This window comes from Crassostrea angulata, unplaced genomic scaffold (genome assembly GCF_025612915.1).
Source record: "Crassostrea angulata isolate pt1a10 unplaced genomic scaffold, ASM2561291v2 HiC_scaffold_45, whole genome shotgun sequence".
NCBI classification, from domain to species: domain Eukaryota; kingdom Metazoa; phylum Mollusca; class Bivalvia; order Ostreida; family Ostreidae; genus Magallana; species Magallana angulata.
In genome coordinates this window covers 288,018-312,463 of record NW_026441600.1, presented here as the reverse complement: position 1 = coordinate 312,463, position 24,446 = coordinate 288,018, and the positions used below count along the sequence as shown (strand labels likewise).

Genomic DNA, 24,446 nt, shown 5'->3' with positions numbered 1-24,446 from the left:
GCGTGGTAACATCTGCTCGTCTACATCTGATTATTTTTACTATTGATTGCACGGTCCCCTTTTCATCATGGAGGCTTTCTTATGATTAGTGCATTTTTACCTGGATTCCCTAACAAAATTTCTTTTCCATCTTTAAATAACAATGGAGCAAAGGTAACATTTTCATATAAATTGCTTAATTAATATGATATCAAAATTTCTCGTAGATTTAAAAGGTGTATCATCAAATACATCAGGTTATGTTAATGTACCACGTACATGCACGTAAAATACGAAAATTTAATTATTGATTTTATGATATTGGATGAAAAACAATGTTTCAAATTACAGTAAAACACGGTTATAGCGAACACGCTTATAATGAATTGACGCTTACAGCGAAGTGACTTTCATTCCCGTGACTATATTACATGTTGTAAACTTGACGGATAAAACGAATTACGCTTATAACAAAGCAAAATCGCCCTTCCCTGGCGCTTCGTTATAACCGTGTTTTACTGTATAGGGATTCATTCTTTGAATATTATGAGTATTTCAATTTGTTTCATGTAACACAAAATGCTCTTAGCACTTAGCCCGATATAATTTAGTTTAATCATGTAAAACAATACAAAACAACTTTTTGATACACATTTACAAATGAAGAGAGAAATTTTGCATTCTAAAAGCTTTAAGTTGAGAATCCACCTAAATACCATGAGTTTGGTAAACATTTTTAATGTTTTTTGGTGTTTAGTTATGTGCTATGGACAGTCAATGTATGGGGTTACTTGTTCCAAAATCACAACTTGTTTCATTTAACGTTATTATCCGACAGCTCCCGTACTTTGTAAAAGTGTAAATGGGTTAATCTAGGATTTGTTTCCATGGAAAGAATGTACAAAGCAACGCAACACCACACCAAGGCTATCATTTATCATCTAAGTATAATGAGCGGATAACGATTCATAGAATAAATATGTATCATAATCATATGATAAAAAAATGCATAGTATTTTGCTTGAGAAAATATTGGATATACACTAGATTTATCGGGTGGTGAAAGATCAAGAAAATGAAATATGTCTAAACGTTTTAAATTTTTGATTTTCTTTAATGACTAGAGAATAAAGAAATTAAACCCGTATTATTATATAATCACGCCAGTCTTAATTCATTATCCACAGCTAAATTTTATCAAACACATGCTTACCTAAACAGGAAACATAAAGATATCCAATAATATAAATTTATGATATCTCAAAAAGTTGAAACAACATATAATATCATTTGGTAACAGAAGTAACGCAAAGGATAACTCGTTCATGTCTGTTTGCATTTTTTGGTAAACTTCCAGTTTTAAAATGAGCGTGATAAAGACATTGTAGTTAAAATATGATAAGCCAATCAAACAATTGAGTGTATAGGTTCTGTTGAATAACTAAAGTCGCTTGTCTGATTGTCTTAAAGGAAAATAATTCTGTTATGAGTAACCAATACATTATTGTGTGGTATTTCAATTCAACTACATCATGAAAACTTTATAATGAAAAGTACATTTAACATAAATTCAGGTAGATATATCTTTTTTAACAAATGCATAAAAATTAATCAGTGAACGAGTAGTAATAAAAAATTCAATCATACCAAGTTAATGCCAATTAGTCTTTGTTTTGAAATCTTTAAATGACGTGTAAACGGAATTTAAAATGTACATATCCATGCATACATATAGTTACTAATATAACAAATGAACTAATTCAACTCAAAATCCTATAACAATCTTGAAAAGGACTATGTGTGGTATGGTCAAATATCTTCCCCCGATTTCAACCAATTTTAAAATAGTATCGTATAAAAATAAAATCTTAACAAATCATTGTATAGAGGATGCCTATAACTTTAATAATGATTTTAGTCATCATTGCTCATTCGCTGTGTATCTATGACGTCACCTAAATGGCCCAAATCCCGCAAATTTGCAAACAACTGGAAATATTTTCATTTTTGCTATATACGAGGGTCAATCAAAAAATACGAAGACAATGCGGCTGTCTATCGTATATTTTTCATGAAAGTCATACTTAACAGATTAATCTGTGCACCAACACTTATGTTATTGATATGCGAAGTTTTAGTCCATTTGATGAAACGGTATTTTTGTTACCCCTTTTTAAAAACAACATGTTTTGTCACCACGGCGCACGGTAACGTTCAAAACATGACGTCAAAATTAAACACGCACAGTTTATAGATATACTCCATCTATATATCACGCTTAGTCTCTTGTGCCTTTCTTCTTACAATTAAAAATGCCACTGAACCACTTAACATCTTATTTGCACACATTTTCTCGAGAATCATAAGTTAGTTCTTCAATGTTTTCATTTTCTAACCGTGTATATCTAAGTTTACAGTAAGGATAACCCTGAACGTTGGTTGACGTTACTTATTTTATGACCAAATATTTACAGATATTCTACTCTCTTTCGGACTGTTTCATATTCAAAATACAATGACCACCACCCCAACAAAATTTATTACAGTTAAACATAAACTTGCAAATAATTGTTGACTTATTTTTTGCACCATTGAGCATTTTCACAGGTTGTATCGGCTTTTTCCTGATTTAAATCCATTTTATTTGTACTTCTCGTTGCGCCGTGACGTCAGGCGACGTCGATGTTTTTAGTCAATTCTAAAGAGGACTATCTGACTTTAGTTACTAATATCTGTTCGACAAAACAATATATCCCGTCATTATTTGGTACATAGAATACCATGACTATACTAAATTTGAAGTTTTAATTTAATATGGTTTTAAGCCAAAATTATAGAGATAATACTTTCAACATTATATGGTTTATTGTTGACATAACACAAATTTTGACCGTGCGCCGTGACCTCATTTTTGCAGGATTAAATTCTAAATAATTCTTAGAAATAAAGAAATTTATTAACTTTTTTTCTTGCAAATTGTCTAAAACTATTGCCAAATTTAGTAATGATATGACGTTAAGTAACATAGCTATGACAAAATTTTTCGTATTTTTTGATTGACCCTCGTATTTTGCATTCGGAAGTATAGAGCGCAGGTCTGCTAACATGCGATTTTAACATGTTTTTCTTCAGATGGTTATACACATTATACTAAAATATGATACTTGAGCAAGCCTGCGCTCGATGTTTCCAAGTCGAAAAACCATCGGAAAACACCCATAATTTGCTACAAAACATCAATTTATCAAAATAATGCAATCTTCATGACGTCATTTCTACATTATGACGTCACTGTGGTGATAACCTCGTACACCTTTATTTCCAATATGATTTTAACTATCTTTCACCTTATTTTTAAAGCTCTTTCTAAAACTTTGATTTCGGGGGCAAAAAAATGCATAAAACCGCACATAGTCCTGTCTTTCCCTAGTTGTGTTTACACGTCCATAACTACCACCACAGAAGTATGATTCTTTATACTTATCGGCTACAACACCCCATATATAAAGACGATAACACTATCCATGTTTCACTGTATTCAGATATTTTACTCACACGGAGACATTACTTTGGACAGAAAGACTTTTTCAAACGCGATTTAAAGACAACACCACAATTGTAGGTAATATCCAATAAGGGACGAAACAGTCTGAAATCCAGGCACTCTTGCTTAACAGTCTTAGTTTAATGTAAGATGTTACAATGTGCTGCAATGTTATATCATCAAACATGCACTTTTGTTGCTTGATCGGCAAGCAATCCACAGAACTGTATTAACCGATACACATACTTAAATAGCAGTTAAGAAACGATTGAAATCGTTATGATAAAAAAAAATAATTTAATGTATTCCTGGCAGCTTCTCAAAGTCCAACGACATTGTCGCTATACTTATTGTTTACATATAAACCAGCGTTCTGCCCACTCTTTCCCCTAAGACTGAAAACGCTTTAGAAACCTTTTTTTTTCAAACTACAACTTTTAATATCATGTACATAATTTCTGCGCTTAATATCATTTCAAATTTGTTTTCAAAAATAGATAGTTTGTACTGCAAACTACATAAACTACTTTTCTCATGAAACTTTAAAATATGCTAAAATAATGTTTGGATTTTGTTTTGTACAAATATTGAATAACCCAAACTCTAATCTACAATTAGTTATTGGTTGATACATGCTGGAACGAATCGATAGTGTGTTAAATATCTTGTTTTCTAGATAGTTTATCCTGCATTTTGTATTCAACATCCTTCCTGCATTTTGTATTCAACATCGTATAAATTCTATGTATGACTTAATAAATAAAGGCAATGCATGGCAATTGTTTTAGTCCATCGGTTTGGGTAGAAGTTTGCAGATGAAATCTGTATTGTAAGAATTTATGGATACATAAAGAACCCAAAATTTATCAATTATAAGGTTTTTTTCATTAGCATGTTTAAAACGTTTTTGAGAACAAGTACATGATTGTTAAAATACCTTGACCTACATGTATGCCCTTCCTTTGAACTAATTAGCCAATGTCTTTATGTTTAAGACGGAAAAACGAAAACAATAATCGTATGCAATAGGGACTACCTTTATTACATTTCTACAGGTAGCTGAAGGCTTATGTACTAGATTTCAAAACAGCATATTAAGATGTCTTTCTATATATAAGACATTTCATTTTGTTATTGTACCCTTCCCAAAGGGAGTATATTAACCTTTGACTTATGTATCATTATATAACGTACCAGTACCTTTGTATATTAACAATATTATGCATTAATTAAACCTGGGGGCCAATTTTTCTAGATTGCTTCGAAGAAGTTGTACAAGGATGTTATTTTTTGTCTGATATTCTTCATACAAAAGGAAGTACATGTATGGTTTTATAACCAAAATTTATTTATTCGTGGAGGGTGTTAATTCACGGATACGAGGTACCCACGAAATTTGAACCACCACGAAATCTAATGGTTACACAATATAAAATCAACTTTTTCTTACTTTTCATGATCAATTTATCAATTTGTTCAAAGAAAATGTAACAATAAAATGCTTGCACTGATGATTCATGCAAGCATTTTTCTGCAATGTCGTTGCTATCATATTCGGCATGGATAACCAAAAGAGCATTCTATTAATTAAATACATTATTCCACTTCCATGTTTCTGATTTTACCTATCTAATTTCAAATAGAAATTAACTGACCCTTTGTTGCTCGTCTTACGTTTGTATCTGCAACAGAAATAATCTGTTTTTGTTGACACAATCTTATATGGCATACAACATACAACTGTGTTTTGAATGTAAAAAATCTTTACATTACTGCACATTCATGTATTGTATGAGCTGATTTATGATGACTTTTTGGGAGTTGATTTTAATCTCCCATATGCAGTTACTCTGGCAAACCGAAACTGAAACAGTGTTTGGACCTAAGCACAAATCAACACTGCTGACAAGACTTAGTTCTTGAAAATAATCGATGAATTCGATGTAATGTACGCTGTAACGATTTTTTTTAAAGGGAACTTATTTATAAATACCTTGGAAATAGTCAGATTTAAATAGAACGAACAATTTAGAAGTTTTTTGTAGTCATGTATATTGCTACTCCATAGTTCAATATAGTCTCGTTAAACCATTGTCTGTCTCCGTACATCTCCGACAAGCAGAGAGTCAGTCTATATTTAGAGGTCGCATCATCAAGCTAACAAGTGACCTGGTATCTCTTACATGTACTTGTCGGAGATTAACGAAGACAGGCGAGCATCTGATTGAACGAGACTAGAGTTCAGTATTGGTTGGATCCAAACAATTTTGAAATATTTCGAATACCAATACATATAATGTGATGAAATCAATTCTACTTTTAAATATTGCACAACATGATTCATTAAAGGTTTTCTCGAAATTATTGACGGGAAAGTCTGAGAATTCACATTATAAAAATGTGCGTACTTCAAATACAGATTATAAACTACTTGCCGAGCAAATTAACATACGATGATTTTAAGATAAATCATAATCGATAAAATCAATTCCCGGGAATACTTCAGTAATTTTATTATTCACAGTAGTTTCTAAAGATGGGTTCAAATTGTGTGATTTAAATCTTAGCACATCAGTTTAATAATTTATAATGAATGATCAGGTGTACTTAATTAATTGAAACTTAAAACATTATAAATACATTGGGAAAGTTGAGGTTGACTTCTTTTTAAACACTACCTAAATCTGATAGTTTAAGAATTAAGTATCTTTTGCTGTTTAACCTATTAACTTCTATTAGGTACGGGTTTCTTATGTCTTGACATAGTTTATGCTCTGCTGTAGATATGAATGTAATATTTTATGCTCCACTGGTTATATGAATGAAAATTACACAGTCACCCTATCTTTTTAATTACCTTTGCTAATTGACTCCACATTAGGCATTATATATTATAACTGCAGCATCGCTAATTCACTTAGAATAACTGTTCTTCGACATCTAACTATTATACCAAATATCATTAGAATATTGAATCAAGATCAGGTTATTTTAAGCAGTTAAAATTGCCATTTTCAACTCGGTTTACACATTGAAAGTACATTTAACGTATCTAAATGCTTAAAAATCATCGTCTTATTATATTGAATTTAAAACAAGTCAAATAGTATAGGTGTTTATTTGTTATAGTTAATGCCGTACTTTTTGGCTGCATTATATTTATTTCATTTCTTGTTTAACTCATCTTAGGTATACATCCAAGAGAGGTCAACACTTGTTCACGTGACATTGTGTTTTCATATTCATTTTTAGTTCAGTAATGAATTTTAAAGTAGCACTACATACCCTGAAACTGACATGGAATCAGATATACGTATTATTCATCTCTGACAACCGTCATGATAGTTTTCAATTTTTATCCATACACACTCCTATAAGGGTGAGTGCACTATCCATGCTTGACTGCATTTATGTTTTTCATTCACTCAAACAAGTTACATGATATTCAAAAAGTTTCAAAGAGGAAAAAGGAAGAAACACTACTGGCTCTAAACACCCCTGTCAGTATGAAAATCCCCTGTCTTCCCCTGTCACCCCCTGTGCTTTCACTGACATCCCCTGTACACCCCCTGTGTGCCACTGTACAGAGCCCCCGTAAACCCTGTCATCCCCTGTGCACCTCTGTACACAACCCCTGTGTGCCACTGTAAGCCCCTGCCACCCCCTGTACGCCACTGTCATCCCCTGTAAGCTACTGTGTACATGTACCCCTGTGCATGCCTCTGATATCCCCTGTACGGTCTTTAACTGCTCGCTAAGTAAAAAAATAGCTTTAGATTAATTCGGATTTTTTATAATTTATATTAAGCATTCATGTTTTAGACAGTGCTTGATTTTCTTTGTATTTCATAGAGGGCAATATTATTACAAACGTGAATAATTTTGACTCAACAGTGACACAAATCAAGATATACTTATACCGATAAACCGCTTATTTCATTACATGCATTTAAACAAATGACCGTGTTCTGTAATTTGTAAAAAAAAAAAATAAAAAATACGTGGAGGACTGCGTGAAATCTGCAATGTTCTGTGACACAATCACTGTACCGCTGCCAAGAAATATCTAACGAAAGATAATTGTTAGATTGTAAACTGTGCTCTGTTTTCGTACTGTTATATCATTGCACATCACAAACCACTTCAGTATAGTGTGCAGAGACGGCATTGACTTATGAAAGAGTGTTCCTTTGAAGGATCTGATAAACAATTATAACCCCTTGTTACCTGGATTAATTATCGTCTTTTCAGTATAAAGTTATATAGATACTTGAAGACGTGCATACTATGGTGCAGACGTTATACTTTCTGTATGAATGACATTCTTGTTCAGTGTGCGCACTAAGTAAGCAGCGCTACATGTACAATATAAATTTTAAAAAAGGCAGTCCTTTTCCCACCCGTCTGTCCTTTTCTACGCCCACATGTCCGTTTGTAAACATAATACATATTCATCTTCTTCTCATAAACCACCATGCAGGCAAATTCAGACCAAACTTGGAACAAAGCATATACGCTTTTGTGGATTAAAGGTTATTAGACAATGGAACCACGACATCTTATAGAAGATACTTGCGAAATTAAAAAAAATAATGTTAGCATTTTTTTTAAAGCCATTAGACCATAAAAGTTGAAACTATATTTTAAAAAAACTCTAATTAGTGCAAAATTAATTCTTTTCAATTTATGACCTCCACAGTTTTGGCAGGGTCACAATAAAAGTCTTTTTTTACAAAGGAATATAAAGAAACATATCTCTGATACTTTTTTAAAACCATTTCACCTTTTAACCAGACAAAATTGCCCTATTGAGAAAGCATCATCATGTAATGTAGATCCAAGTGTGTTCAAATTATGATCACCAACGAAATGCTTGAATCAAAATGGTGATTTTAATTTGTTACTAAGACTTTATACGAGATGATTTTTGAATATAAAATATTAATATTTCTGATCCGGAAAAACATTCTTTAAAAACATTCCTGGGTACGTTAAACATAACATTTTTGGTTTGACAAATAAGGTTTCTATTAAGTATGACGTTTAATTAGAATTAAAAAAAAAAATCCACTGACGATAACCAATAGTGTTATTTTTCATTTCCAAAAAAGTTAAACACTGACATACTTTTTGCAATAATTGCCACTAAATATTTTTTTTCAATTTTAAAAATCCCTAAAAATTGTACATTATAATTGAAATTTTCTTAATTCTGAAACATTACGAAAAATTGAACTCTTTTAAAGAATAAATGCAGTTTATGAATTACAATGGCACAAAATAGATATACAGCATTAACTTATCAGAGTATTGTTTTAAAATATTCTAGTTCGAATATTCCCTATTATTTTTCAACATTGTCATCATTAAATATCAATTTTTGTTACGTCACTCTATAGCTTAACAAACACTTTTCTAAACTCAGTAAACAAAGGCTAAGTTTTTTAAAAAAAATAACATTCAACGGTTTGGTTTATTTTTTTCCCAACTTTATATCATGTTGATGAGGTATACAGTAAAAGAGAGATAACTCTGTCAAGACTGTTTACATTGCTAATGTAGAGTGAGCTGAAATGTTAGATGTTTTAAAAGATATTGACAAAAATTAGTTTACTTTAAAATGCGTATTATGTGATATACATGTAAATATGAATACCATATTCTATTATACCGTAGCTATTCTTAAACATTCATGCCTTGTTGAAGAAATAAACTTAGATAGTTAATCCTTTGATGGTAAGAAATATAAGCTTAAGTATATCTAATGGACAACTAAAGTTTGAAGTTACACTAAAATTAAATTAAATCCAATTGAATTAAATTACTTGAAGATACTTTAATTTGTCAAGTTGTATGCTAGATGCAGAACTCAGAACTCTTCAATTTTTAAACATCACTTTTTTTATGATTGAGTTGCTGGATAGATTTATTACATGTTAATAAAATAGAATACAGATTGCTAATTAAGATGCTGATAATCTAAAAGCAAGTTTGATTACTATACGACTGAAAGAATATATTGGTGAAAAAGTGGCAGCATTTAGAGAATATTTGAAAAAATTATGTAAAAGAAATAACATTAATATAGTGAGATTTACAAAATAAAAAGAGTGTTACCTTTCCGCTCATTTCACTTTCTGACACACCCAATAAACTGAAATTAAACTAGCTTTAATTGTTCATGATATATCATTCATTACACACACAGAACAATAATTGATATCACCACACTCTGTGCTACTATTTTTAAAACTTCGATTCGTTTTGCTAAAAATAAATATCATGAGAAAGATAACTATGTTAAGATTCTTCACAATGTTAAGTGCACTTCTAACTTAAATGTAATTTGAAAGAAAGAATGATCGTATCCATTTATGTATATGTAAAGATGTTTTTTAAAAAAGTGTGTTACCTAACGATGCATTTTCTTCATAAAATTGGTGCAAAAGAATAAATAGATTAATAACACGTGCTTTATAAAGCATCGTATTGATTTTTACAACGATTTGAACTATTTACGTTTGACAGTATACCAAACATGTCATTTGTCATCCCAATTCAACTACCCTACTTCATATCTAATCATTATGAAATAGATATAGTTAACAAAGTTCCATGAATGCATGTCCCCTAAACAATGACATTGATCTTATTTTATTTAAGTTCAAACTCGCCTTATCTCGCATTAATTACTAAAAATGTGAAGGTTATATTTCATTCGATATTTTTTTTTCTATTTAGATAACAAGTCAATTAAAAATAGATGCAATGGCTTTATTTATATGTATTCAATTGAATTTTGCATGCTATAATGAGGAATATTGAGAAATTCCGTCTTTGTCCTTAATTTGAATGTTAGCTTTCTTACAAATACACTAATTATAAAAGGAACCATTATAGTCCTAGAGAGTATTTCCCTTTTAGTTTGAAAGATTTGGAGTAGAAATGAATAATATTATACACGTAGTAATAAAGAAAACACAAAACACGGAGCAAGAACTGACATAATTGCACCGGACCGTTTGATTGTAAAATGTTTACATGTACAATGCAAACATTTTTTTAACCTTCTGAGCCCTGTTGATGACTAGATTTTAAATTGGTTTGATCTCATAGTGTCTTCTGTATAATATGTTTAAGATATGTGTAATTATATATATTTATTTGCATTTAAAATATCGAAGTGTTAAGTTTCTTTTAAGATGTAAGCTTTATTAAAGTCTATGATTTACCCTAACATATACCAAAAGAAAGCGATAGGCAGGCTTCTAGCTGACACAAATTTAATAGGAAGCGACTCTATTTTGTATTTCATTCGGTAATATTAATACATTCAGTGTTCTTCCCGAACTCTACTGCAAAGGCCCGAGAGGTTGCGATTGTCAAGGTTGCCCCAAATGGCTGACATCAGAACGTGGTTTTTAAAAAAGTGCATGTTTTTAGTGATTATTTGGATATTTCTCAATTTGGAGGTAATTTCATTCATCCATATGAAGAAGAATAAACTTTACTTGGAAAATGATTTAGTTAAAACTTCTTATCAGCTTCATATACATAAGCCTGCATTTTAATTATGTTTTCAGGAAGATGTGTGTGTCATAGGCATTAGCTGTATTTACATAGAATTACATACCCGTTAACTTTGTAAAAAAAAAAATTCTTTGTTGCAAAGGGATATTTTTCTACAATATTTGTCTTATCTTTCATTGTGAAAATGTTCTTCAAAGCGAATGGTTCCCTTTTGTTTTTGTCGTCATTAATAAATCGAGATAAATTAGATTAAAACGATTATACAGTACTTAATACTTTCTGTTTTACAACTTCACATTTAAAACAATTTATTAGAGGTTAGAATTACATGTCTCTAAGCAAATGTCGATACCTCTCAGTTTACAAAATCATTGTCTCCATTACTATTAGGTCAGAACTGAGGAGTAACATTGGGAAAAGGTATTCAACAATGAAAATATATTCTTGTCTGTTAAGTATGCAGTTCATATCGTTATTTTCATAACTGTTTTTGTTTCCTATAAGTCTAAATAAACTTCATATTTGGTTAAGAAATATTGTGTCCATTCACATTAAAACATAAATGTAGTTGATTCAAATGAAATAACTTAACAGCACAATGATGAGATAACAACTTTTTCTTTAAATTAGTAGAATTCAACAGAAAATATCAGAATATACCGTAACCAGATGACACGAGTGAAATTTAAACCCAATTGAATTAGATTTCATATAACACTGTTTTGAGAGAGAGAAAGAGAGAGAGAAAGAGAGAGAGACAAACTGACAGACAGACAGACAAACAGACAAAAGGATTGATATTTTTTTCAAATATGAATTTTTTTCGCCATTTTGCCTGAGACAATGAGGTTGGAATCAAATCTAATTTGAAAATCATCTTTTTAATGAGAAAGATGGAGAGAAAGAGGGGAAGGCATATATATATATATATAGAGAGAGAGAGAGAGAGAGAGAGAGAGAGAGAGAGAGAGAGAGAGAGAGAGAGAGAGTAAGATTTAAAATATGAAATATGCCTTTTTTCTTTACTTTCCTTGTCAATAAAACTGATCGAAATAAAAATCTTTCAATTAGGGCAAAATGTTTGGTAATTATCAAAGTGTTGTTGCCATCAGGGAAAATATGTCCTATCACCAAATACATGTATGTCGGTTTAATAAAAAAAAGAAAAAGATTTGTCATCCCCCTTCTCGTGAATGTTTAAACTAATGAATCATCAGTGTAGTTGCTCTAGTACCTGTGGATGAATTTTTTGTTTACCCTTATTTTTTTTTCTTGGTTTCATTTTACACTGGCGTATGAACTGCCTTACTTGTGTTTAACAGTTTATGAATTCCAGATTTTGATTTGATCCATGTTTCATTTATTTACAAGACAAATATTCGTCATATTTTCTACTTAGCTATCAACAGCTAGAAATGATGCCTGTCCTGTATCAAGACAAACCGTTGAAGTTGTTGATGACTGTCCTGACAGTGAGGAGAAATGGAAGGAGGCTGCAGCGAGAAAGAACTGTGCAGCTTACGCCAGTCAATGTGATGAACCTCAGAGACTTGTGTACCACTGTGTCATCAATTCATTTGCCAATCAGACACTAGAAGTTTGCGCCTATAGCAAAATCATAGTATTAGGTAGGATTTGATTATTTTAGACGCTATATATAATACAACCCATTTTTCTCATTTGAGAACCAGACAGTAGAACTATGCGCCTATTAAAGAATTATATGATATCATGATAATCTTTATCTCATTATATAAATAACTTTTTAGCTCGCCTGAGTTGAAAGCTCAAGGAAGCTTTTCTGATCACATTTTGTCTGTCGTCCGACTGTCTGTCCGTCAAACTGTCTGTAAACGTTTCACATTCTTAACATCTTCATTAGAACCACTGGGTAAATTCTACCCAAACTTAGCATAAAGTACCCATTTTGAAATGGAGAAAATTAGAAATTATTGAAAATGGTTGGGAAATGTTCAGAAATTTTCGTATCAATAACAATTTGTCAAGGAAAGCTGAATCTTATGTGGAAGCATCCTCTAGGTAAGGAAGAATCAAAATTGTAAAAATTCATGATCCCCAGGGGTACGATGGGGCCACAATAGGGGTCGAATTTATACAAAGGAATAAATTGAGTAAATCTTTAAAAAATCTTCTTTTCCGAAACTAATCGGCCAATAAAGCTAAAACTTCGAAAGAAGTATCATCGTGTAAAGAAAATTTAGTTTTTAGCTCACCTGAGCTGAAAGCTCAAGTGAGTTATTCTGATCACATTGTGTCTGTCGTCCGTCTGGTTGTTTGTCCGTCTGTCTGTCTCTGTCTGTAAACTGTTCACATTTTCAACAACTTCCCAAAACCATTATGCCAATTTCAACCAAACTTGACACAAAGCATCCTTAGCCTAAATCTTCTTTTCACGAACCATAAGACAAGGGAAGCTGAAACTTGTGTGGGAAGCATCTTCATGTAGTGTAAATCAAAGTTGTGAAAATCATGATCCCCAGGGGTAGGGTGGGACCACAATGGGGGGTAAAAGTTTAAGATGGGAATATATGAAGTAAATCTTTAAAACTCTTCTTCTCAGAAACTAATCAGCCAGGAAAGCTTAAACTTGTGTGGAAGCATCCTCAGATAGTGTAAATTAACAGTTGTGAAAATCATGATCTCCAGGGGTAGGTTAAGGCCACAATGGGGGGGTCAAAGTTTAACATAGGAACAAATAGAGTAAATCTTTAAAAATCTTCTTCTCAGAAACTAATCAGCCAGGAAAGCTGAGACTTGTGGGAAGCATCATCAGGTAGTGTAGATTCAACGTTGTGAAAATCGTGATCCCCAGGGGTAGGATGGGGCCAACATTCGGGGTCAAAGTTTAACAAAGGAATGTATAGAAATCATCTTTTAAAAATCTTCTTCTCAAAAAACTAATCAACCAGGAAAGCTGAAACTTGTGTGGAAGCATTCTCAGGTAATGTAGATTGACAGCTGTGAAAATCATGAACCCGGGGGACCATAGTGGGCGGTCAAAGTTTTACATAGGAATATATAGAGTAAATATTTAAAAATCTTCTTTTGAGAAACTAATCAGCCAGGAAAGCTTAAACTTGCGTGGAAGCAACTTCAGGTAGTTAAGATTCAAAATTGTGAAAAAAATGATCCCAAGGGTCAAGGTGGGGCCACAAATCGGGGGGGGGGGGGGGGGTGTCAATGAGGTGTCAATGTTTAACATAGGAATATATAGAGTAAATCTTTAAAAACCATCTTCTCAGAAACAATTTAGCCATCTTGTTTTCAGAAATTAATCAGCCAGGTAAGCTGAAACTTGTGTGGAAGCATCATCAGGTAGTGTAGATTCAAAGTTGCGAAAATCATGACACCCCCGGTAGTAGGGTGTGGCAACAAAGTTTTACATAGGAATATGTAGAGTAAATCTTTAAAAAAAACTTCTTCTTAGAAACTAATCAGCCAGATGATTTTTATAATTGTTAAGACTTTGGCCCCGTATGACAATTCTTCAGCCTCACAAGAAGGTTCAGAGTTTATTGTAGGTTTATATCCCATATATAAACAATTGTTAAGGATGTTTTTGAGAACTGCAATACTCAACGTGTCAAATGACTATAAAATCATTTTGTTAGAAAAGGGACTAATGATTATAAACATAAGAATATCCAGGGGGAAAATGGATTTTATTTATACAGGATCTACATGTATTATTGTACATTGTCCAGATAGTTTGTATCGTGACTCCATTAAGCTGATTTTATCATACCTATTGTTCCTCAGGTAAGCGATGTTGCCCATGGGCCTCTTGTATTCCAAATCATGAGCGCCGAGGGTAGGATGGGGCCAACAATAGGAGGTCGATTTTTTTTTACATAGAATTATATTGGGTAAATCTTTCTAAATCCTCTTCCCTGAACCAATCAGCCAGAAAAGCTGAAACTTGTGTGGAAAGCATTCTCAGGTAGGGTTTAATTTGTTCAAATCATATTCCTCGGGGGTAGGATGGGGTGACACATGGGGGACACAATTTACATAGGAATGTATATAGACAATTTTAGAACCCTTCTTCTACAAAACCTAGAAAAGCTTTAGTTTTGGCAAAAGAAAACTCAGATATTGTAGATTCAAATGCGGTCAAATCTTGCGGAGTAGGTTGGGACCACAGCGGGGAACCAATTTTACAGAGGAAAACATTTTAATTATTCACAAAAACTAAAATTAAAAAAAAAATGGTTTTACTTACATGCAGGTATTTTGACATATTGCTGATTCTTAAAATTGTAATTAAATGCAACGCCAAGAAGATACATGTACTACATGTACATTGTGCAGTATTGTAGCGTTGATGTTGCCAATTCATCCCCCTCCCTTTTTTTTTTGGGGGGGGGGGCATCATTTACTTGTGTACTCAGTGTTGTAACAATTAAAATTAATGTTTAGGAATATGCACACAGAATCGACATTATCTTCAAGCTTTGCTTAATTTGTTTTTTTTAGTATTGTAAGTTATAAAAGGTATGCATCATAGAATGGTATGTAATATATCAATTTAACAATTATTTACAGGTGCCTGCACTGAGTATAGTTTAAGTGGAAACAGGATACAACAGAATAAAATAAACTGTTCTAACACTGGTTCAACACCATGTCCAACTGGATATAATTCAACCACTGCATACAAATGTAAGTTTTTGTTTTAGGATATATATCACTCAAACATCACTATAACATAACACTTACACACATAACACTGAACCTGCATGCTACCCGAGTTCACAAACTCCACCTTGGCACAGGTATAATGATTTTTCACAGCGTTATATATATTAAAACTTTGATATCAAGTCATCGCAAATAAATTTACTTTTACTGGGAAATTGTCATCCTTGGTTACTTTTCAATTTCGCCCTTGTTATCAGTGGACATATTTAGAACTGGACTTATTCAAAACATTCTCTATTAGCTGTGACAGTGGGTTTTTGTAATAGTATATATTTCCAACAGTGTTTAGGCGAACTTAAGATGGGGCGAACCCTTTTGCAAGTATAGAAAAGCAAAAAAACAAAAAACAAAAAAAAAAGCACGGAACAAAAAAAGCACTGCAATAGTTTTTCATTCCAATTACATTTCATATTTACTCTCGTAAATATCGGGATGAAATGGTTAAAATCTTGTTATGTGTTCTGTAATGGAATGTATGCTTCTTCCTTTAGTTTAAATGCTTATTAATTCCAAGTATTTAATCTCCAAAGACATACAAGACATGTTTTGAAAAGTGTCATTCTTTGGTATAAATAGGTATAAATTTATAAATGTAGCAATGAATTTCAGGTAAAACCTTTTCAGACTGACAGACCATTTAAAAAAATAATAAATCCTCAGTTTAAAGTAAATCCACCCTCCTGTGACGTCATACATTTTACATAAACCATGAATTCATTAAAATTCTTGCAAGTAGATTTGTAATTTCTACGTGATTATAGGTGCACATCAAAAACTCAAATCATTGTTTTACTTGGAGATATTTAATAATCGTTTTTCATCCTTATATTCGACATAATTCAATAATGACAAAGGGAAATAACTCTTTTCTATTTTTCTCTAAGTGATATATCTAAATGCTATTATTTTTCTAATGTAAACAATTTTTTCTTTTTTTTTTAAATTAATTTTAGTTTTCTGGCATAGTTAACAATAAAATTTAGATAGATAAACAAGTATCCATCCACTATTATTTAATTTTTAAACAAGAAAAAGTGTGATTTTCAGATGATAATTTCAGCCTTTGGTTTTTATTACCTTACATCTTAAATAGTATGGATACATATATATTTTATTTATTTTTTGATGAAATTCAAGTCCAATAAGTTAAAAAAAGTTAAGTTTTTTAACTTTGAACCCATAATTTTATAGGTACGGATTTACCTTAAAACAAAATAAGTTTATCTGGAGGTAGGAGGATTTTTAAAAAGGCATTGTGTCTTTCTTCCCCTTCTTTCTTTGTGTATACTCGTTTCAACCGACACTGTCTTATAATCAATTATGTAGCAACTACTGCCCTAAGGTTCCCAACGATGAAATACCCATTGACGGCTCCAAAAGGTTCAAAAGACCTTTTTTATATTAGTGTTTGTCCATTAAACATATAGTATTTACCCAAACAACAATGCTAGTTACAATCAGTCGTCATCATGAAATCAATAAACTTCTTTCTAAACCAGTTTGATATTAATATGTTTGTTCATATCTGTTTAGATATACACTGAGGAGAACATAAATCTACACATAAAAGACATGCATAAACTATTTTACATAGTTTATTTTTATTTTTGAACAAATAATGTGAAAAAAAAAAACACGCTTATTTGTAACAGAATATTTTTTCCCTGCAATAGATCATGTTTGCTACGAGATGGCGAAAGAAAACAGAAGGAAAGAAGAACCAACAACAAATAAGACTGATACTTTTTCAAAAATAAATTCCACTCAAAATGGGTATGGATTTAAGTTATTTTGCTACTATTTATATTGAACATTTAGATTATTTCATGTACATGTAAAAGGAGTCTCACTTGATAGTATATCAATATTATAATTCTAAAACTCCTAAATACATTTCACATATCATATCTGTGTTGCTTGAATTCCTTATCGCATTATTGTCATTGATCATCATTGGTGTAAACACCTTTCTCAAAAAAATTATCAACTTATAGTTTATAACTTTTATTTTTGTATTGTTTAACAATACAATAATTCATATTTTTGAATAGTTGTTGTTTTTGTTTTTGCAATATACTTTATACAATCAAATGTATATTCCTTTTAAATTGCTACCGAACAACAACAAAATTTAAAATTGCGTCATATCTTCATCATTGAATGACCTAACCATAAATGGATCATATTTTTTACGTTTATGGAACCAAAGATAGGTAAATCAAAACAAGGCTTCAAAAAATTACGTATACCATATTTGAGTTTTAAAAAAATCATCTTATTGTAATTGGGACTTTTTTTTAAATCGATGGTTTGAATTTAATTCGAACAGCCCAACAATGTATTGTACATGTATATATCTAAATATTTGACTGGATGAGGATCTATGCATCTCTAGATGTTTCCAGGCCTAAGTACATCAATAAACCTCTGCATGCAAGTGTGCAAGCAAAGTTTTACTAAATGTACATATCGTACTCGCATCGGAGTTAATTATAGTTTCAGGCTGCGTGGTCTTCATAATGGTTCTTTTTTGTTCTGGAATTTTGACATTTGTTTTTCGGTTAAAACGTCGTACACACTTACAAACGTTGGAAGTTTATAGTTAGTGTCATGGTAACAACTCCCCAGGAATTTTATTTCTTAGCTGGATAATTTTCTCAATACTAAGGCCTCCAACGTGAACTTTATGTTATTAACTGTAGAAGTAGATTCTTGATTGGAGCTGTCTGATGATAAAGCTAATTAAAACCATTTACTACTTCCGCTATAAGTACTCACTATCATGTAAGATATTGTGAAATATTGCAATGAATGGTCCGCCATAAACATTACAGAGACTTTCCATATGAGTATTCTAGTTACATAAAGGGGGAATTACCACTATATACTAGGTAACTAGTTTTCAGGGGGAAAATTCTACTAGATAGTCATTTTTCGAGGGAAACATTGCTCTATAACCATCTTTTCGGAGGGGGGGGGGGTGATGTGTGGCTAGTGGGAAAAAGCACCGGTCTAAAAAAAATTAAAATATTAATCTCACCCGTGACGATCGGTTATTGCATAATTTATAGTATAGGAAATTTCATCGTTAAAAGACTTCAAAACTCAGACGCCTGTGCATATATTTGATATCAAAATTTAACTAGCATTCACAGTCAAAATATGATTAGAGTTTTTAACTTGCGCATTATACATTGTCAAGTATTTAATTCAATTCATGGTAAAGTAAGCAATAGACATGCACATGGTCTCATGCATGAATTATAGTATAAGAGACTTTTATTATCAGAAAAAAACTTCAAACTCAGAAACCTGTGCATATTTGATATGTAAATTTACCTACCATTCCCATTCAAACTGTAATCAGAATTTTTAAGTTGCGCATTATACACAAGTATTTAAATAAAGACTCAATCTAAGTAAGTATCACCATGTCCACAGAGTCTCCTGTGCTACTGTTCAATCATTTCATGACACAATCATTGTTTCCCACTTTTTTTTCTAGGGAATCAGATGGAAAACGTCAAACGTCAGCAGAAGGCATGTACGTGGCAATTGGTTTATGCATCACAGCTATTTTTGCGATTTGGGATAGTAATGCTGTATTAATGGTTAATTAGAAGAAAAGGTAACTTTGTCGTGTTAAGATAAATTATTAATCGCCACAAGAGTGTGGTCGGTCATTTATGTGGAAGTTTTAAACAGCTACATGTATGAGGTTCTGTTTAGTAATTATTGGAATTATAACAAATAACATTTAAATAGTCTATGTTCTAAATTCAAAATATAAATGAATAAAACAAAATTACCATAAACTTGAGAAAGGCATTTACCTTAACATAGCTATTCATAAATAATGATAATTTTAATTTCATAAACTTTTCCCCTGAAAATAAAAAAAATCATCAAACCATTATAAATCATAAAGATCTAGTTTCAAGACACAGTTGAAAAATATGCTACTCATATCTCTACTCTTATTTTTTTTATAAAAATTATTGCATGTATCAAATTAGCAAAAGGTATACAACGATATAAATCGCTCTTTTAAGTTTTTTCAATTTTTTGACATTTTGTAAGGAATGTATCATATATATGCTTGCTGTAAATATTGCTTATTTTGTTTGCAAATGTCGTCATTTGAATAATTTTCTTATTTGATTGGCAATGCGTAACAATTACTCAATAATAATTATCATTCATTGAAATACGTGATTCCGAAGAATGTTTGACACACGTCATATGCGAGTGTATAATTTGCTTCATGTTGAATTAAGATCTTATAGTACGTTTCAGGATTTATTTTTATTTTTTTTATTGTTATGGTTTTCTTTTTAAGGTCTTCCGTTTTCAACGGAAGACTTTATTGTTTTCGTACTGTTTCTTTTAATTATTATTTTTTTTTTCAAATTTTGTGCATGCGATTTGTCAAAAACTATCGGACTGATTTCAACCATTTTTTTCACAGATGATGAGATGTTATTTGAATTTAATATGTTTTTGAAATTTTTGTTGTCGTCAGTTCTGGTATCGATTTATCGGCCATTTTGTACATTTTTACGACCTATTTTGTGCAGAGTTGATCTCAGAAACTATCAGAGATATGACTATGAAACTTTTAGAATAGGTAGTCTATAGTTTGAAGTTGTGCACTATTATATTGCTTTACACCAATGGCGCCGTTTTTTGGAGCTCGCCTAGGCACGAAAATTCGGTACGATTTTTGATTCAAATTTATCAAGGGTTTTGATCTGCATCTTTTTTATCAGTTGATATTTTGTTAAAACATATATAACAAAATTGGTACATAAAGTAATGTTTTTTCTAACAAAATCAAGAAAAAGGGGCTGGCCCCTTTTTTAGGGGCCAAGACACTCGTAAACTATGCTACAGATAACTTAAAAACGATTAAGATTTTGAAATGCATTATAGAAGCAAAGTTGCTAATCGTTACAATATCTATCTGAAAACAATCATTGCCACGCCCATTTATTACGTAATAAGGGAGTTTTAGGGGCCAAAGTACTGAAACTTTGACGCAATATATCTAAAAAAAATCGAATCCATTAATCAAAACACCAATGTTTGTCTCCATTAAGGATCTAGAGGGCTGGCCCCTAAAATATTCAATCATTTGTATCTAAAAAATGAATTACAATTCTAGATGGGTGTAAGAACAAAAAATGTTATTACGTGTGAGACCTTTCGAATGAACTCAAGAAAAAGGGGCTGGCCCCTTTATTTAGGGGCCAAGACTGTCGTAAAGTATATTAAAGATAACTTGAAAACGATACAGGTTTTGTAATGTAGTATAGTAGGAAAGTTGTTGATCGCTACAATATCCATTAAATAATCATTGCCACTCCCATTTATTACGTAATTAAGGGTTTTTAGGAGCCAAAGATCTAAAATTTTGACACAATATATCTAGAGAAGGAGACATATTTTGTTAAGCATTGTAGAAGAGAAAATATCTGTATTGATGATTCTAATCGATTCCATTAATCAAAACACCAATGTTTGTCTTTATTAAGGATCTAGAGGGCTGGCCCAAAAATATTCTATCATTTGTAATTATAAAATGAACAACAATTCTAGAACAGTGTAAGAACAAAAAATGTTAGTATTTGTGAGACCTTTCGATTGAACTCAAGAAAAAGGGGCTGACCCCTTTATTTAGGGGCCAAGATTCTCGTAAACTATATTACAAATAACTTAAAAACGATACAGATTTTGTAATGCATTATAGAAGCAAAGTTGTTGATTGTTACAATATCTATCTTAGAAAATCATTGCCACGCCCATTTATTATGCAATTAGGGGTTTTAGGGGCCAAAGTACTAAAATTTTGACGCAAAATATCTAGAAAAGGAGACATATTTTGCTAAGCATTGTAGAAGAGAAAATATCTGTATTGATGAATCTAATCGATTCCATTAATCAAAACACCAATGTTTGTCCTTATTAAGGATCTAGAGGGCTGGCCCCTAAAATATTCTCTCATTTGTAATTATAAAATGAACAACAATTCTAGAACAGTGTAAGAACAAAAAATGTTAGTATTTGTGAGACCTTTCGAATGAACTCAAGAAAAAGGGGCTGACCCCTTTATTTAGGGGCCAAGACTCTCGTAAACTATATTACAAATAACTTAAAAACGATACAGATTTTGAAATGCATTGTAAAAAAAAAAGTTATTGATCGTAACAATATTAGTTTGTAAAACTCGTTTCTAAACCCATTGATGACGTAATTACGGATTTTAGGGGACTAAAATCTTATATTTTTAATGTGCTGTATGAGAAAAAGCAAAACTGTTTGTTAAGCATTTTGAAGGATAATGAAAATCGTATACATTTTCTGAAAGGGGGTGGTTGAGGGGAATTCTGAAATTTCATTGATATTTTAATGCTATTGTTTAAAAATTGAACGGAAGACATACTCGTTACTCGTAACGAGACCGTATCTAGTTTTTTTACTCATTGTATTTATCATTATATACAGAAGTGTATAAACCAAGGATAAGTGCAAATAGTTATACAACCAATGCGTTCTGTTCTTGTCACATTACATGTTGGACAAGTGGGCTTTAAAATCAGAATGCAATAATGGTAGTAAGAATTACATTTAGTTAGAAGTTACAAATTCACCGTTTTGTACAATGTTATACATATAATTATATTGACATGGTGCTTTGTTCAAATATTTTTAACCCACTTTGTCTTCTAAAGATTGTAGCAAATGTAAGGTGCCCATTCGATTCCAAGTTTTTTGATACATTGTGCAATGTACATCTTTTTAGGTTTTTATGCTTAACTTGTTTTTTGCTTGACAATCTTTCTGCAATCTGATCTAAAATTGCTTTTATTTTCTATATACATAGTCATGTGTAGAAAATAAATTAGATGATTTTTTAATATTCGGTATTAAATATAATTATAACATAATTACACGGTGCTTTTTAATTATCATATATTACATGCATTAGACAACAGGTTTACGCAAAGATGCTGTCAATTACATTGTAATTGTAACGCCAATATAACTATTTTACAGTTTATTGGCAAAATGGCCTAGTAACTATATGCAGTGTTTATTTTTGGAATTGTTTGTATCATTCCATGTATATTAATTTCTTTTTGTCATTTTTTGTTTCGTTTATTTTTAGTTTTAATAGTATATGTTTTTTTATGTTTCTAAAACAAAAAGTATAAATCAATTTGTAGAGAAAATATATGATCTACATGTATGTGTAACAATATATTTGATTAAACAATAAATTATTTAATTATCTAACATTTGCTCTCGTTAGTTGTATTTAGTACGTGGTTGCCCCTAGCCTGTGCCACTCAAAAAAAAGCTGCAAACACTTTCAACATAATGACGTTTTGCTAAAATTTCAACAAAAACTATACAAATGTTCTCAAAGTCAAACCACCGAACCAAAAGAAAAAGCAAAAAAAAAAAGAAAAAAAAAAAGTTTTGATTTATAATATAGGTGGCATCGCTATCCGAATAGATGATATATAATTTATTTAATTTTGTGACATACTAATAATTCAAAGAAATATTTCACTTAGTTATTACATATCCAATTACAAAGATATCATATATTCGAAAAAGATAATAACGTATAAGCAATTCAAATAACCCCCCCCCCCCCCCCGATTTGAATAGGTAATGTGATTGTATTATATTTGAATATGAAATAAATTTGAACAATAATAAAACATTCTAGTTAAATGGCATCATACATCATAATAACTTATGGCTATCAATCTTAATATTTTGGAAAATTTATGTTGCATGACATAAAATTCAATCCTGTAGATTAACGCCTATGTAGAACTTGAAGTTAACTACGTAGAAGTTTTAATAGGCGTTAACACCAGAAACGTTTCAATGTAATATTTTTACTGACCTTTGTTCAAATCAAATATGTAGTAGTGAAGAGTTAAGACAATTCCTCTTGTGACTTAAATGAGGGTGAGAAGAGAGGAGAAAGTCAATGGAGTAAAAAAAAATTTCTGGAGTCCGGGAATATGTTCAAACCAGCTAAGAGGAAACAGTAAAATAATAGAGGACACATTCGTCCTGTTATAAAGATGTTTCCCACCGAGTAACCGTGAAGAATGTTTTTATGTAAGTCACATCTGTACCGACTATTCTATTCTTTTATACATGAGGATGCTCTCACAAAAATTTAAGCTTTTCTGACCTTTTAGTTTTTTTAGAAAAAAAAAATTTAATGATTTTTTTATATATTCTTATGTTAAATATAATCCCAAATTGTGGACTTATCCTTCCCTTGGGGACCATAATTTGAATAAACCTGCATTTACACTACCTGAGTATTCTTTCACACAAGTTGCAAGCTTTTTCGGTCATAATGTTTTTGAGAAGAAGATTTTAAAAAAAAACATGTACCATTAAATTTTTGAAAATTCTAAACTATCTATCCCTTTAAAAAGGTGTGGCCCTCCATTTGAACAAACTTAGATCCCCTTTACTTTGCAATGTTTTGTGTTAAGTTTGCTTGAAATCAGCCCAATGGTTCTTGTTCTTCAGTACTGCCGCTCTCAGTACCGGGCTTGGGGTAATACTAAATGTAATTGTAATGCATTGCAATGCATTACATATTTTGAAAGTAATGCAAGTCATATGTAATGCC

General features: G+C 31.4%; 1 protein-coding gene across 1 annotated transcript; it reads left to right on the top strand.

Moving 5' to 3' along the window:
• Positions 1–20,085, top strand: LOC128168738 (uncharacterized). Its single transcript, XM_052834876.1, has 5 exons — positions 1–153; positions 12,453–12,681; positions 15,620–15,736; positions 17,449–17,548; positions 19,281–20,085. The coding sequence occupies exons 1-5, from the start codon at positions 82–84 to the stop codon at positions 19,393–19,395; spliced, it is 633 nt and encodes a 210-aa protein (XP_052690836.1). The 5' UTR covers positions 1–81; the 3' UTR covers positions 19,396–20,085.
• The last annotated feature ends 4,361 nt before the right edge of the window (positions 20,086–24,446 follow it).